Source organism: Pezoporus occidentalis, unplaced genomic scaffold (assembly GCF_034315485.1).
Source record: "Pezoporus occidentalis ecotype Australia unplaced genomic scaffold, CSIRO_AGI_Poc_V1 ctg296, whole genome shotgun sequence".
Taxonomy (NCBI): domain Eukaryota; kingdom Metazoa; phylum Chordata; class Aves; order Psittaciformes; family Psittacidae; genus Pezoporus; species Pezoporus occidentalis.
This window is the reverse complement of record NW_026914896.1, coordinates 47944-64973: the sequence shown is the minus strand read 5'-3', so window position 1 is coordinate 64973 and position 17030 is coordinate 47944. Positions and strand designations below refer to the sequence as shown.

At 39.1% G+C, this 17030-nt stretch overlaps 1 protein-coding gene across 4 annotated transcripts in view; it reads left to right on the top strand.

Annotated features, from left to right (window-relative positions):
• Positions 1-17030, top strand: part of KIAA1328 (KIAA1328 ortholog) — a 148395-nt gene that overhangs the window by 103289 nt on the left and 28076 nt on the right. For all 4 annotated transcript variants that reach the window (XM_062626655.1, XM_062626654.1, XM_062626652.1 and 1 more), the window contains 2 exons: positions 11301-11986; positions 15073-15168. In XM_062626655.1, coding sequence (XP_062482639.1) covers positions 11301-11986; positions 15073-15168 — 782 coding nt within the window. The remainder of the gene's footprint in view (positions 1-11300; positions 11987-15072; positions 15169-17030) is intronic.

Below are 17030 nucleotides of genomic sequence, written 5' to 3'. Positions count from 1 at the left end.
CAGTGTCTCTGCTTTCTGCATCACTGGCTGTTTCTGCTTTCTTCATTTGTGCAGGCTTATTGTACAGATGGAGTTAACAAATTGGGGAATGGTAAATATATATATATAAATTTATATATTAAATATATATAAATGCAAACTTCTTCAGTTTTCTGGGGGGGGGGGACACCTTTCAAAAATTGGATCCCTATTTAAGAATAATTAATGTCAAATTTTGGTGGTTGTATCTGCCACACTAATTTCAGTCAAGTGGGGAACTGATTTTTGTTTGTTTTAAATGCATAACAGGGTACAGGTTGGAAAGACCACAGGAGGTATGAAACACTTGGTCATAGCTGTAGAGCCAGTGCTCTTAGATTGGCACAGAACAATAAAATAATGGTCCTTTATTAAAAGGAAGGTGTATATCTCCATTCAAACTTGGACTGTACCACAGGGGTTCATAGTTGGAAACTGTCCCACCATGTCCCCTGTCCTTCAGCTTCTAAGCAGGGCATATTGGTGACTATTAATGTAACACTATAAACACATACTTCATTATTTTTCATATTTTTTTTGTGCTTATGACAAAGGCCTGGGTTTGTGCAAGGGTTTCTTTTCAGGCTGTTGCAAATGCTTTTAGACTTGTGAGCTTTTCTAAAGTAAATTCACTTAAATAAACCTGTGGGTGGGGTTTTTTCTTGGTCTGTCTCTCCAGACTGCAGTGTCTCGGAGTGAAAGCGATAGCCTCACAAGGTCACCGCTGCCCTGGAGTAGTGGAGGGCCTTTCAATTTATGCTTGGTCATGCCCTTTTAACTTAATGTTCTCCTTCACACAAGCTGGTAGTGATGGATGTCCATTCAGACAACCTAATGGCCTATGGTAACTATAGAAGAGCCTTTATATCAATATTCTGCAGCTGAGACCCATCAGGATGGACTGTCAAACTTCTACACCACATCCAGGACCATTTTATGCAAATAATAGCTGTGATACCATTGCTATACTTTATGGTGCCAAGCAGGACTGTAAAAAATCATTTCCGTGGGGCAAGAGGAAGTTGATCTTTGTAGCTTGATATATCAGAGGTCATTTCCCTCTCTCAGCTGTTGCTACCTTGAACAGTACTAAACCCACTGCAGAGTGACCTCGGCTCTGAAGGAATCTCAGCCATAGATAGAAAGCCTGCTGGGAGATCCTCAGTGGCATTTCAAGTGTGGCAAGAGTATTCTGAAGTCAGCAACTTAATGATGAGCTTCAAAAGATAACAGCTGGCTTACCCCCGGTGAATGAGAAATTGGTATTTGCTTCATGCTTGCTCCTACTACTCAATTCAACTTCTCCTGCAATCTTTCATTAGTTAATTTATGTACCTGTTTGAGGTACTGCAGGCCTACCAAATAGAAAACATTTCATTTTGCACTGAAATCCAAGCCTGTATGCCAAAACGACCTGAATTTTTATGTTCAGACTCTGAGCCTTCCAGGCTCAAGTGAGATAGTTTGCCTGTGTTGCTTACAGGTCTCAGGGGATACCTGTCCAATGCGGAGACTGTCACATTAGGTAACAGTTTGAGATACCTTGCTGTGAATCTGTTTAAGTGAAACTTCTCCAGGGCTTACTGTGTTTTCCACGAAACTTCCAGCTACATGTGTTCTTAGTCAAAAAATGGTCATGTCTTTTTCATTTGTGGAGTGCCATTTGCACTTTCATGGACTTCCTATGTAACTGTAAACTAAGATGCTGACTTCTGATAAGAAATGGAGCGCTCGCTAATGCAAATCTTATTAAACTCATTAAAGGTATGTGAACTAACAGTGGATGAAAAGACTGAAGCAGGAACTGGAAACATAATATATATGTAACGTCTGCCCATCATGAAGTTGTGCCATCGTTCAGAGAATACTCAGCATTTCAAGCTCCTTGGTAGCAACTTCAGTGTTACTTATCTATGTTGCATTGTACCCTTTAATGTGTAAGGAGCATATGTGTTTTCTTCAGTATTACCGTAAAACAGAAATAGTTTGTGTTCCCATTTTTATGTAGTCTAAACAGGTTAATTTGTTATTTCCTCACATCTAAAGACGTTGTTCCTGGTAGTTTAGTCACCTTGGTATGACATCAAGTTTTGGCATGACATCAAGTTTTGGCATGACAGCAAGTTCCTACGTGTTAGGTGCTGTGGACTGGCCGGTTAAGCTTCATTTCTAGTGACAGAGACATAAGTCACCCCAGGTATACTACTCTTGTGTTTACTGTGGGTTATTGGGGTAAAAGCATGCAAGTTGTGATCTCAAAGCTGATGAGACCATGAGCAGTTGGTGTCTAAGCCTTTACTAAATGGCATATGTACTGGTTTTTCAAAATGTGAAAAGGTCAAGTACCATGGCTCTGACTTGATTCTTCTAGAAGATTTTCTTAATTTTCTGCTGCTGAGGCTGTTTAACACAATTGTGGGGCTGTCTGTTGTTCTGTCTTGCAGAGGCATTTGTCCATTACAAGCCAGATGTTGGTGCTTTGGTCTTGTTCTGAAGAGCAGCTTCAGAAATAAAGCAGCTTTACAAAATAAAAGAGTCCTCCTAAAAAGCTTTTATTTCTTACGTGAAACTTCTTCTTTGGCAAGCTGAAGAGAATCAGCCTGTCTTTAATGGGATTGCATTGAAATGTCTGCAACTGTTGTTGTCATTCCTTGGCATGATCGTTACTTGAGGGGCAGATTAGAGGTCAATCAGCCACAGCCACTGGGGCGCCCACAGCTAGCCTCAGGATACTCCCTACAAATGTAAGATCAAAAGGGCAGGCACATGAAAATTACTGTTTACTTTTTATGAATTATTTCCCAGAGATGGGATCATTAGCAGAATCTAAATGCCAGCTGCCTCCTAGTGCAAGGACACTCCTGACAGAGTGCGCTTGCTTGGGTACACCTTTCCACACTCTTAAAGTCAAAAGATTATCTGTTTCTGCTTTTGTGTGATTTCTGTATTATTTATAAATAAGTTTCTGGTTGTTTTTCCCCAAAACACTGTCACTACTTCTGAACATGCTTATAATTCTTAGATGTCTTCCATTTCTATTGTTTGTGCAGCAAAGGTATTTCAAAGCCTGTGTTCATACCCCAGGGACTCAGCAAGAGATGCTTCCCTTCTGAAGGAAGTAAAACTTTCTGGTAATTTTCCTGAGTGAATAGTGGCTATGACTTAAAATTCATAGCTGGCCAGTGGGTACCACAGTTACCCCTAGTGTAAATATGGGGGACAGGTGAATATCGGCTGTCATGGTGAAGTACATGTTGGCAAATGCTGATTCAATGTCTACTCCTGTGGTAATCTTCACATATCAAACTCTATGCATTCTTGTCCGCATAAGTATCTGGCTTCTGTTTGATCACAGTAATCAGGGCTATTTAGAAAGGCTGCAGTGTGTTTGCCCTTTTGTCTTGTGTCTGGAGCTATGAAAGTGTGGCTTTGGAGCAAATGTTGATTGGATTCGAAAAAGACTGGCAGTAGCTGGGAACATGTGTAGCCCCTGATATGGTAAACTTGTGATTCCAAGTAGAAAACTGTTTGCTTTTTAAACTAACTTTGAAAAAGTTACCTTCAAGGACCCAATACATGGTGGCTATTACTCTTTAATGAAAACCAATATGAACTTTCCTCTTATCATCCAACATGTTACTACCCTTAATGTGAAATAATCAAATGCTGCCCAGCATAGGAATGAAACTAAATCTGGCTGGTAACCAAAATAAAATCCCTTATAGCTATTTTCGTATGTTCTTAAAATGTGTGCTGTGAGATTAGGCAGTTGTCTTTTTTTTTTCCCTTTTCTGCTATTTTTTTTTTTTTAAAGTTAAAAAAAAATCTGTCTTGCAGTCCCCTCCTATGATAAAGTGAAGAAAATCCAATGTTATATTCCTTTATCTAAATCCTCATCCTTCCTAATCTGCCTAGACATTTTGGAAAGGTATGCTTTTACTTATTTGGCATGATGTTTTCTCAATGTCATTGGTTTTTTTGGCTTTCATCTTGACAGCAGTAGATAGAGAACTTCTTGCTAGCATTTAAAAGGATAAACTGAACATCTCCTTTCCATCTTTTCCTCTTGCTGTTGGATAGAGCTCAGAAAACTTTTTAATCCTTGCAAAGCAGTGAAAGTGAAAAGGAAATGTCTCTGCAGATGAGTGGGATTGCTGGGTCCTCCATAGGGGTCTGCAAGTGACCCCTCTGCAGGAGTGTGTCTGGGGTTTATTATGGCAGCATTCAGAAGGTTGAGGCACAGATACTATAAAAATAAGCCTGTAGAGGCACAGTTTAGGCTTGTACTGAGCTGCGCTGAGTCTCCAAAGTTTTCTGCCATAGTCTTGGACTTCTAAGGTTAGATCAGCCCTAAATGGAGAGGTCTGTACACCTCCCTTCAGTCATGCAGCCATGCTTTCAGGTTCATGAGATGTCAGAGGGCAACTGATTCAGAGCCAGGATGGGGCATGCTTGCTGCATGTTTCTTGCAGACTTTACACTGAGGTGTTATCAGATACCTAAGTGTGCTCACCATCTCAGGTATCTTTGCTGTTGATATCTTCTTGTTCTCATAGTCATCATAGAAAAGAATGGTTTTAAGATACCTTTTATTGCATCTGTGCTTTGGAGGCTATTACATTCCCTCTCTTTTTCTTATAATGTGCCACAGAGGTCCTTAAACCTCCAAACTGAAGTAGTACATCTTGAAGCCAATACCCAAATCCAGATGGGTCTCCCCAGTGCTGTTAGGATGGGAGGATGGTGGAGGTCCCTTCTCCACCCAAGTGCTAATAAATGCAAGGTATACCTGTCAACTGATAGCTGTTAAATTAACATTTCCATTTCCCTGTGTGTAGCCTTATCTTTACACACAGGTGTATATGTGTTGGGAGAGGGGCTATTTTTGGCTGTACTGTAGGAAAGCCTGAAGGTAATGAGCTGTGCATAGTAAATCTTGCTTAGTCCATAATTTCCACTACATTTCAAGTTAAGGGCCTAAATTAGGGTTAGTGTCAGACTTGCTCTTTTGCTATGTCCTAATTTTGTTTTAAAAGCACATAGCTAAGGACTTTAATATGTTTTAGATTCAGTGCTTGTAAGTTATACTAAAATCCCTCGGGGAGCCAAAATAACTTATTAAAACCTTGCAAATGTTTTTGACTGCTGCATTCTATTATTTTCCATTCCAGTGGTAGCATACAGCCTCTGCTGCTGACGGGTGGAGGAACGCAAACCTCCAGGGCCCATTAGACTTAACTTGTTTACTGCATTGATATCTATATGTTAAATGACAAGAGAGTTCAGGTTATTGAATAATTTAAAATTCAGCTCTAATTGGTGTCATATGACCTGGAAAAGGCCATGGATGACGCCAGGAGCATGCTGTGAAACTCTTATAAATAATTCATAAATTAGATCATTCATTTGCCTGGATGTCTTGTTAAATGCAGAAGTTTGTAAGTAATAACTGATGATATAACACCTGTAAGTATTTAGTTCATATGCTGGAAGGTAATCTACCTTGATGATCTTCTAGCAAAACCTGCCAGAGTACGAGAGTTAATTGCACTAGGGAGAATGCACTACATTTATTTGGGATGGGCTTTGGCAAGGCATACCGTGCAGATGTTGCATTACGCATTCTCTATCAGCTAGACAACTATTCTGTGTATGCCCATGTTAAAAATGCAGCTCATCACTCTTCTGCCCTTATTTCACATGAACTCCAAATGCACTGGGAAATGGTAGTGACCTGCTCTGCTCACATATAGTATAGTTTCTGAAATATTTATCTAGGTCTTGAACTACTGATTCTTCAGTAAAATAAAGGGCAGAAGTAAAAAATTGAAGTCAGAAAATTGTGATTTTTTCGTTTTTATAATGTTGGCAGCACATTGAATGTTAATAGTTAGACCTGGTGCTGTCAACATTAGTATACTGGCATTTTTCTATAGTGCAAACAGGAATGATAGTTTTGTTTCGGAAAGCAAACATATTTGCTTAATTTTAGTGGTCATGTATTGCATTGCCATATGTAGGTACTGTTTGGGCTTAATGGGCATTCTGCTCACAGTGACTTCAGGGCTCAACGTAGAGGCTCCTCGCTTTAGTTTTCTTGGAGCACTGTATTATTAATGACTGCCTTATCAGCCAGCGTAAAACCAGGTTGCTGATCTGAAATGGAAGCATTTGTTAGAGATTAGCTACAATATTTGTGTAGCTGCAGAAGAAGGGTGGCATGTTTATTAATGCAAAACATACACTTAAAGCTGAGTGCCAGCAAATGCTCACATGCCACTTTGACTGCAGGTTTTTTGTGCACCTGGCATTCCAGCTCAGACCCTCTTAACAAAGAGGAGGGAAAAAACTGAAGGCAACACAAACATAGGAGGTGTTCCTCTGCTGTCAGCTCATAGCTACAGATTCACTTTTTTGTGATGTGAGCCTATTCTATTATTTCTTTTTCTGTTATTTGCTACACCTGTTCACTATATTGAGTTCAGTTGATTTTTACAGGAAAAATACAGGCTTGTGACTGTCATTCATGTACTGATTCTTTGAACTGAGACCACTTGTTTTATTCAGTGAATATGGCAATCATAGCCATACATAATTTCTACAGAAAATGGTGCTTTATTTCTTGCTTGAAAAATGGTCAGTTTACCTTCCAAGTTATCTACTGTATTTATCTTAGATACTGACAGAGACAGTTGCTGAACTGTTATGTGGGCACTTTGTAATGATATTAGGTTACTTATGGTAGAGATTTTAATAAAGGATTATGTGATTTAAAAAAATATAATTGATAGACTCCAGTGGGTCTTACTAATTTACTTCAAAATCTTTACCTTTTATATTCTCCTTGAAAAATTCTTACATACTCTTGGAAAGAATAGCTCCTTAATCACTCGTAATGCACTTCAAATAGTCGTATCATTTGAAATAATTGTCCTTAAAATGGCATTTCTGTTGCCCCGATATTCTACCTGAGCTTATTTATAATATATACTTCTCATTCTACTGACAAGAGCAAGTGCTTATACTGTCGATAGACCTGCAAACCGAAAGCCAAGCTTTATTCATGCGAGACCCATACATCAGCAGTGCATAGTGGAGACTGAGTTCCGGGTTTAAGATGTATACCCTAGTGAATGAGTCAGCTAGATCACTAACAGAATCATAGAATTATTTAGGTTTGAAAAGACCTTTAAGATCATTGAGACCAACTGTTAACCCAACACTGCCAAGTCTACCACTAAACCGTGTCAGTCCTGCATCTATGCATCTTTTAAATACCTCCAGGGATGGTGACTCCACCACTTCCCTGTGCAGCCTGTTCCAATGCTTGACAGCCCTTTTGGTGAAGACATTTTTCCTAATAAATTTTGCTGGAGCCTGTCCAAAGCAAAGCAATGAAGCTGGTGAAGAGTGTAGAGATACATGCCCTTGGTGCTCTTAAAGGTGCCCCTGTATATGCTAGCCTCTCATTTGTCCATTTTGAAATTTTTGCATCATCTTTAAATACCTTTAATTCTCTGGATTTCTTTGGTTTTTGCTTCTATTCATTCTTGGCTTTGTCCAGGGTCCATGCTCAGACCAGCACAGTAGACTGAACCTTCATATTCCTCCCTCTGTTTCTACCCCACTAAAGAAATCCTAGAGCTGAAAACCCACGTTAGAGAGATGTTCCGAAGATACAGCTGAGTACAGTTTTAGTTCATATTCTTTTTTTTTTTTTTTTTTTTTAATTCAAATATATTTTAGCTACAAACTGCAAACCCAGGTGCTGTGGGTTAACCGCTAACACTGTTAACACCTGTAGGAATTCTGTTGTTCACAGTATTTTACTAGAAGCCTAGCTTTTGTCCTCAGAGAGCAAGACTTTTCAAGGTAATGGTTTTGGGCTGTTTCCTAAACATGTTTTGTACATGCAGAGCTACCAGTGAAGTCTGTCAGGACCTTGCCTGTGTTAAGATTGTAAGATCTGATCAGTTACTAGTTCACCTCTTGCAGTACAAAGCCCTGTGTGCTGGAGTCAGTCTGTAAATGCATCTCCTCTGCTAGTGCTGTGAATTAACACTGCAGAGCACACAAGTTGCATTTAAGACGAATTTGCACAGATTACAATGCTGTGTGCATAAAACTGGTGCGCTGTTTGTCTGTTTGTAGGAAGTTTTAAGGGCTGGATGTTTGTTTAAGCTCTGCTCTGAATCCCTGAGCAAAAATTACTGGGATTGCAGTAAAGATTTCTTAGCGCTCCCCACTTGTCTTTCTCTTTAAACCCCCCTGAAGATTATTTGAACTATTTTTTAATATCTCCTTGTTTCCATGCAAGGCTTTCACATCTGATCAAGTCTTATTAACTCCATATGTTGCAAGGAACACTCTGAGTTTGTTTGTTTGTTTAAGCCTCAGTTAAAAGAAGTTGGGTCTTTAAATACCGTACAACAAGCCTGGAAGAGCTCCATGGAGGGGAGAGCACAGCTGTTCCATCATGGTCCGTCATGGTTTCCATGTGTCCCATAGGCATTATCTTTCTTAAACTCATCTTGCAAAATTACCTGATTCCTTATGCTTGTGTGTGTTTAGACTCACGGTAATAGGTGGGTGTTTGGATTTTATTTTTTCCTTTTTTTTTGTCTTTTTTTCCCCCTTCACCTGGACTGCATCTTACATTGTACAGGTCTGTCATGGCATGCTCCTGTCCCATCTGATCCCTCGTAAGTGTAAAAGTCCCTTTTCTCTGCCACCTCTACCATCCAACTGTAGTTTTCAGTTAAAGCATTTGCAGAAAAACACGAATTGCTGAAAAATTTGATGACTGGCTTCTGACTCCTAATAGTTATTTTTCCTGTGGGGTTAGACCCTGCAAAGTACTGAGTAGCTGTCAGAGGCATGCTGGAACTTAGTCTTCTGCCTAACATGACCGCCTTCGAAAGAATACAAAAGCCCCACTTGCCTTCAAAGACATTAATGAGAATTTTTCCCCCCTGCAAACATATTGTAACTGTGAAATAACATTAAAGTTTCTCTGCCTTGTTATGAAGTCTTTAAATGTCAATGCCATTTCTGAGACCATCAGGGCAGATTTAATGGTGGCCAAGGTCAACAAATGCTAACTGGTACCTCTCTTTTAGGGCCTTCAGGGACTCTTAATAGAGTCTCAGCCATGAAGTTAATTTGCGATGTGGACCTTTATTCTTAAACCTGCTACTGATGATTATTTTGTACCATCTTCATTTGTGTGCTTAGCTTTCTTAACATTCTCTTGTCTCTTCAGTCAATAAACCAGACTGCTAAAATACAGAATTTCTCAGTTATTTCATCTTTCGAGTCTTCTCTTTTTTGCTCTTTTTTACTTCTTTTTATGGGCTGCAGAAGGATAGGTGTATGCTTTCTGTAGGCCACCCTAAGCTGCCAGCTCTGGTAGGATCCTATAAGAATACCTCCAGGTCTGCCACCTTCTGCTGTCCTGGAGGCTGGGAAACTGGCCGTTTTGAAAGCCTTTCTTTGTTGGTGCCCTAAATGCTTCATTAACAGAAGCAGGTGAGGTATGAAATGAGAGACAACACATAACCGTGCAATTCTCTTACTTTCCTTTTTTTTTGTAATATTTCTTCCTGTTTCTGATCATCCCTTTATGCATTATCTAATTTAGATTAAAAGGGCTTTGTAGCCTTTATTTGTCTACAAAATACTGCAGACAAGGATGGCATGCTAGAAATAATAAATAACCAAACTCCGTCTTTTTCTGCTCAGTTGCCCTGCCAGCCCCTCTGACTTTAAAATATTTTAATGTCCTGCACTTTTCACCCAGTCCAAGCACCAGACTTTGCTCAGACATTTAGCACTGACATTAATGCAAATGCCTCCAACTCACTGGGCTCTTTAAGCAAACTGTGACATCCTTGGCTTTCAATCACATGGCAGAGAGGATGTATTTGTAGCTACAAACCTGGAAATAATAAAATATCAGTATTCAGGTGCTAATCCATGTTAATTTACATTCTGTGAAGTCTACAAGAAACTTGTAATTGGTTGTCTTGAAGGGCAGCAGAGTATATTTGGTATTTTGTTTGTTTATAAAAATAATTTAAATTATACGTATAAACACTGCATAGATGTAGATTATATCTCTCTTCTAATCATCGCTGGACGCTCGCTTGCATTCCTGAATTCTAGTGTTTAAAAGCTTGCTGACTGTCTTCCACTCTATGTGGTAATACCTATCTATTGTAAGTGTGAACAGAGTGCAAATAAGACCTTTCTTTCCATCAGTGGTTACCAAATTTCCCTGCTAAACCACTTTCACTGCAGCGGTTTTGTTATCTTTAACAAACCTGTCTTCTGTAATTAAAAGAATTAGATCTTTGTGGAAGGTCCCAAAGGTTGTAGGAGTTTAAATTCAGCACGTTATTGAAATTAATGCGCAGGTCTAGCAAAATAAATGAGAGTACCTGATTCACTGCTGTTCTGATGTGCATGAAAACTCAAATGTTTAACTGCCTACATGAACCATAGTGCAAAGATACTCCGGGATGTAAGTAGGATTTTGATGTCTCTTACATAATATCTATTAGTATAACAAAACCACTAGAATTTGCTTGCACTGGGTTGACAAATGTGAATTACAGTTGCTTCCTTTCTTCAGAGTTTTATCAGAGTATAATCACTTGCCCAGCTTAATTGAAAAATCACTTACGTTTATAGCTGAACTTAAACATGTTTTGTATTTAAATGACAGCTTTTGATGTACAACCATTTTTTACAGAAAGTAGTTGGTTTTTATCTGTGTTTCTGTAAAGATATTTCAGAAACTCTCATCAAATTTCCAGTGGTAAGTAATATCCTATTCAGTGCAAGGTGAAATGTTTTACATCAAATCTCCTGCTGTGTAATGGCCAATCAAAGAGTATTTATAGTGGCTGAATGGATTTTTTGGCTCAGTATTCAAAATTAAACATTTTCAAACCTTAACATTTAATGTTTTTTGCCACTCTTCAAGTTGATTTTATGTAACCCTAGATGCTCACAACTACTTGATACTCTGAAGTGACTCATTTTATGCTGAAGATCCTGCAAGCAGTAGTTTTACATTTATTACAATTGCGTAGATGGAATGAAATGTAGATTTGATAGCAGATTCATATCTGTCTTCTGATAAACATTTTCTCGGGTTTGGCTGTATGTCCATCTGCATGATGCAGCAAGTTATTTCTGAGAGAACACATGTACAAAGTGAAATTAATGAGCAAAGCTAAATTTTGGTAATTCACAGGAAATTGTTTTTCTTATTGCAGGCATCCAGTAAGAAGAGCTTATGCCAGCAACCGTCTTTGGAGCTGGATGGTTCCTACTTGGGTATTGGGGGATCTCAAACATTGCATAAGAACAGTAAAGCATCAAAGGCTGGAAGCCCAGCCCGTGTTGCATTGCCTCAGCCTTGCAGAAATAATTATGATTATGGGGCTGAAATTCACTACAACCATCAGGAATCTCTGAAGGAATATCCAGTAGAAAATGGCTTTCACAGGAAGTGGAACAACATGATTTCCCCAGCCAAACAGAGGAGCCCTCGCCATGTAAAACCACCTCAGGAGATTGACCAGAAAGCAAATGAATTTCACAGCATGTGCCCTCTACAAGTCTGTCATGGTTGTGCCTGCAAGCAAGGAGGATGCTCAGGGAGCATGCAGGAGAGCCACCAGGTCAGCCAGGTACTTAGAAAACACTCTGCACCAGTTCAGAAAACCTGTGATGATTCTAGGCTCTCTCAGGTTTCTGGGCTGAATGACAGTGTGAACTCTAGGAAAAAAGAAACAGAGAATGCTAAAAGGTTATATGAAGAAAGAAGGCAGAAGCTGCTTCTGCAGAAAATGGAGCTGGAAATTGAAAAGGAACGAGTCCAACGTTTACTGGCTGAGCAAGAAGCAAAACTGCTCCTGAAACAACAGCGGCCACACCAATCCTGTATGGATTATAACAGGTGATTTTGAGATTCCTAATTTGTAGCAGATTTCTAAAATTCCTAATGAAACATGGGCCACAGTTAATTAAAGTGGGAGAATGGAACTGATAAAATAATTAAGACCTATAGCACAAATTTTCTCTAACTGTGATTTAGAGGAGAGTAGACTTACTAGTATGTTAGCATATAGTGTTGGGAAACAGCATGACAGCTGTGGAAAGCAGCAGAGGAAAACAGTCGGGGGTAGAAAGAAAGGCGCAAGAAAAGCAGTGCTAAAAGACTAGGTAGGGAAAGAGACGCAGCAGAAGAAAATGAGAGGTTGATCTTACTGCAGGTATTGAAGGAATACAGACATTTGCCAAGAGAGCAGTGTGAGCATAGAAGACATATATGGCATTCCCCCTTCTTTCCTTGAAGAGGTCAGTTTTGAAGCATTGCATCTTCCTAGGTAGGGACTGGACAAAGTGTATTTTACAGGAAAGGAGATAATTTTATGTATATGTGGAATATATATGTATGGAAACACAATGAAGCTCTGTGTAGCAAGGACGTTTTTTTTTCCCCGTGGTGTCTGTGGAAGGCAGAATGTGAAGGCTGAGGCACAATACATGACTGAAACTGTAAGAATAGAAATATGGGATGTGGCTTTAAAGGCCTATGAGTTAGTTGCAGAGATAAGGTAACATCTTGGTGACAATGTAAATGGGGTCTCTGGGAAAGAGGGAGAAACTAGTTTATTGGTTATCACATTACTAGAGTGGAGAGGATGCGTTAAAGGGAGCAGGTTAAAGCAAGTTGAATTAGCCAGTGTAACTCAGTTGAGTACTAGCATTTCAGCATTAGGAAGGGAAAGAAATGGGGAAAACTAGCAGTCTTTTGGAAGAAGCTATAGGAGGGTTTCACGGGGATGCATATTTTGATACCGTTTTAATATGGCAACTGCTGACAGCATCCCGTGAGAGTATGCATTGCATGACCCACTTCATACATTCAGATAATATAACCACCATGTAGGAATTTATCACTTTTTCTTCTTAATCACAGCCACCTGGTTACTTTGCAAACTGTGACAGAGAATATGGAAAATTAGGTGTTTTGGGGGTTTTTGTTGTTGTTGTCTTGGTTTGTGGCTTGCATTGAAAATAAGGTGTTTATATGGCTTTAAAAATACTTGTCTTAAAGGCAATCACAAACTTGTGTGTTGAAAATGAGGTTACAAACAAAGGATTATGACTTCAGGTGAGAATTAAGTAGGAACAGATGGATTTTTAATCATCAAATACCTTAATTCTGCACATGCATCTCTAATGAAAAACAAGTGGAATATGAAGGACATACAGATCGAGTTTTTTGGTGGTTTTGTTTCTGATGGATTTTTTTCAGCATTTGAGCCCAGAAAAAAGTGAACTTACGATAGATATCTGTGATAATGTGCTTGTTAATGCCATTATGCCTGTTTTAGCTTCTGGTTTTTCTGTTTGTTTTTGTTTTCCCTGAAAAAGCATCAGGATTTACAGAACTCTAGTTACCTGAAAGAATTCTGTGAAACAAAATCAGATGATCAATCTGAGGATTCAATATTTTTGTGATCTCTTTTCAGAGGTGCAGGTAAAAGCACATTTGCCATATTCAGTCTAAGTAAAGCATCTAGAATATAGCACACTTGTTCTTGAAAATATTCAGTGTCTTTAGAATTAAGCACCTCCTGTAGGAAGAGAGGCTGAGGAAATTGGGGCTGTTCAGCCTGGAGAAGAGAAGGCTGCGTGGAGACCTCATAGCAGCCTTCCAGTATCTGAAGGGGGCCTATAGGGATGCTGGGGAGGGACTCTTCATTAGAGACTGTAGTGATAAAACAAGGGGTAATGGGTTAAAACTTAAACAGGGGAAGTTTAGGTTGGATATAAGGAGGAAGTTCTTTCCTGTTAGGGTGGTGAGGCACTGGAATGGGTTGCCCAGGGAGGTTGTGAATGCTCCATCCCTGGCAGTGTTCAAGACCAGGTTGGATGAGGCCTTGGGTGATATGATTTAGCATAAGGTGTCCCTGCCTATGGCAGGGGGGTTGGAACTTGATGATCTTAAGGTCCTTTCCAACCCTAATTATTCTATGATTTACAGGTACATCTCTTGGGCATCACAGTTCTGTTTCAGTTCTAGGTGTATAACTCGATAACAGGGTAATTTTATATACTACAAACAATAAAAATTTGTTTAGCTAAGCTCAAATACCTTTTGCTTCATTGTCAGGAGGCTCTAACCTAGTTCATGCCTTAATATCATGACAGTTTAAAAAAATATTATAACAAAAATCCATTTCCATATAGTGTTTATTTTTGTCTGTCCTTCTGCATGGGTGGAGTGCTGGTTAAGGTCCATTCTGAGCTGCTGAAAGTATTGTCATTGAACGACAAGTAAAGGTCTGACCATTTGTAATTATTAGCTATTAAGTCTTCTGCTTTTTTAGCAGAAGTACAAACTGATCCTTTTTTTTTGGCCACACTGCATCATAACTGCATTTTAATTTCCCACATTTCCCTATTTAGCCTCAAGTAAGCATAGTGCTTTGAGTTTGCAGTTTCTACTGCAATAGTTGTTCAGCTGTCAAAAATGGTGCGTTTGCTGGGAAAGGGGCAGTTCAGTGACTCCTTGTGATGCCAGCAACACCAGAGTAGACAATTATGGGTAAACATATGGGTAAACAGGTATGTTATTCAAGTAAAAAGTACCTCTACTGTTGATTTTTCTATCTTCATTGGAGGGAAAGAAAAAGGTGGGGCTATAAGAAAAAGGCTCAGCTGTAAGCTAAGCCCAACAGGGATGTTTGTTACTGGATACTATGGCCATTTTCTTAAGGGAGCTGGTCCTTGGAAATCAGTAAATGAAATTTTGCTTATCTTTTTCCCAATGGTAACCCTTAGAAGCAAAGGCACTGGACATAAGTCAGCCTTCCAATACAAAAATGTATTTGAAACTGTGCAAACAGTCACGAGAGCTACATTTAATGTGATGAAGTGCTCTGTTTGTAGGCACACAACTCACCTTACTGTGGTGAGTTTCTGGTGTGATGATTTGACCAGCTACAAAAACAGCTAATTCTGCTTTTTCAGGTTTAGAGGCCACATGCCTATTTCAGAAGATGTGCCCATTGATGAAGCACTGGGAGAACTTGCTGTGATGATGAACAGCAAGAGCATGGGGCTAAGGTAATTTCTCTTTTCACTTCTAAGTACTTCACAGTGTCAGTATATCTTCTTGACAGTGGTGCTGTTGGCTGCCAAGTCTATTTGTTCAGGTGTTTGTTTCAGATTAGGAGCTTTTTTCTGCAGGAAAGGTAAAATTCATTGGCTGTTGCATTTTAAGTGTCAACTCAGTAGTTATGCTGACCTGTTTTTACTCAGGGTTTAGGGATTGACTCTCTGTAGGGGTCTGTAGAGGTTTTGTGTGTCATCTCTTAAAGACACTAACCTAGCCCAGTTCAAAATTCACAAAATCTTAGCTTTTGTTCTTTGTTTTAGGTACTGCCTGTTATTTTTTTTTTCAATTACGATCAGAACATCTCTTTAGTTTGGATTTGGACCTGATGTAAAAAATACATTACCCTTTAACTCACTGATAGAAATGATCCTTTACACTTGGTGACAGTTCCTTGTTTCTCAAACAGTGCCGAGTTGCCCCTCTGCTTCAGTGTGATCGGAGCAAACTGACACTGCAATAACTGGAATTAGAGTTAAGCCAGTTTCCAGCTCTTTATCTCAATTTTACATGCTATTTAAAACTTTAATCAATACGCGATTGTGTTTTCTTTCTGTCCCATCCATTTCCTGTTAGCACTGGGAGAATATTCAGGCTCATTAGAAAAGCAACAAATAAAAACTGAATTTGATAGGGTTTTTCTCCCTTTCTCAAGAAATAACATCTCTTTGTTCTGTGCTTTAACTATAGATGTTCATTTGAACAAAATGTCTTCAGGTGGACAAGATGAACAGCTGTCCTTTGAATGGCCTCGTCTTTAGGGACTTCAAAATAATAACCTTTTGTGTCCATTAGGAGAATACTGGAAGAACTGTTAATTTATTTATAAAATAAGCATCCAATTTTTTTTTTCTTTTCTTTTTTTTAAATCATTATGATACTGATTTTATTTTATTTTTTGAGATTCCTCTTCACTGAAAAGGGATAAGACTCTTTCTCCATAACAACAGGAGTTGTTAGTTTCCTTGGAATACTTCACTGCTTAACCAGGTGTTTGGCTGCTGTGAGTTACTGGCATATCCTCATTACATTCGATGCATTTTTGTTTTCACACTGACTGAAGTGATCGAAATGTGATCACTGGTATGTTTAAAATGCAGTAGCATTAAGTGCCTTGGAGGAAAAATGTAACCTAGAACATCTGTAAGGCTTCTTGGCAACAGTTTACCAAAAACCTGCAGAAATCTACACAGCCTAAGCAGGGAAGATGAGGAACTTGTGCCATTAATAAAACAAGAGTTCCAGATTTCAGAAGGTTCCCCTCCGTCTCTTCATTCCCCTCATTTAATTTACTGTAATTTTTCAAAGTGAGTATGTGTTCATGCAGTCTTAAGCCATGCCAGCTGGTTCTGAAGTTTGGCAGCAAAACACTTGGAAGTTTTTCTTCCTGTATGCCATCTTCAGTTTTGCAAAGGTTACCAGATGAATGCTCCCTAAATAATTTACTCTAATGTAAGGCTGAAAGAGGCTATGGAAGACAAGTCCATTTGTCTCTTTTATGCATTTGAATATGTAAGTGTTTTCTTCAGTATCAAGGGAGAGTTTGCAAGTGTGTGGCTTGAGCTTAGAAGGAGGAAGAACTGGTAGGAGTGCATCTTTTAACAGTGCCTTTTGGAGGGTTTATTATTATTATTATTATAGTTGTTATTTGTTTTTTAATTGACCTGCCAAATGGTTCTTGTTACAGCAAATACTATCAGAACCCTAATAGAAAAACAGCCTTCTCTGACTTCCAGTTCATGCATAAGAGCCCCTCTAGCAAACCTCACAGCATGTAACTTGATTTCAGTCTTCAAATAAGCTGATCTTAGCT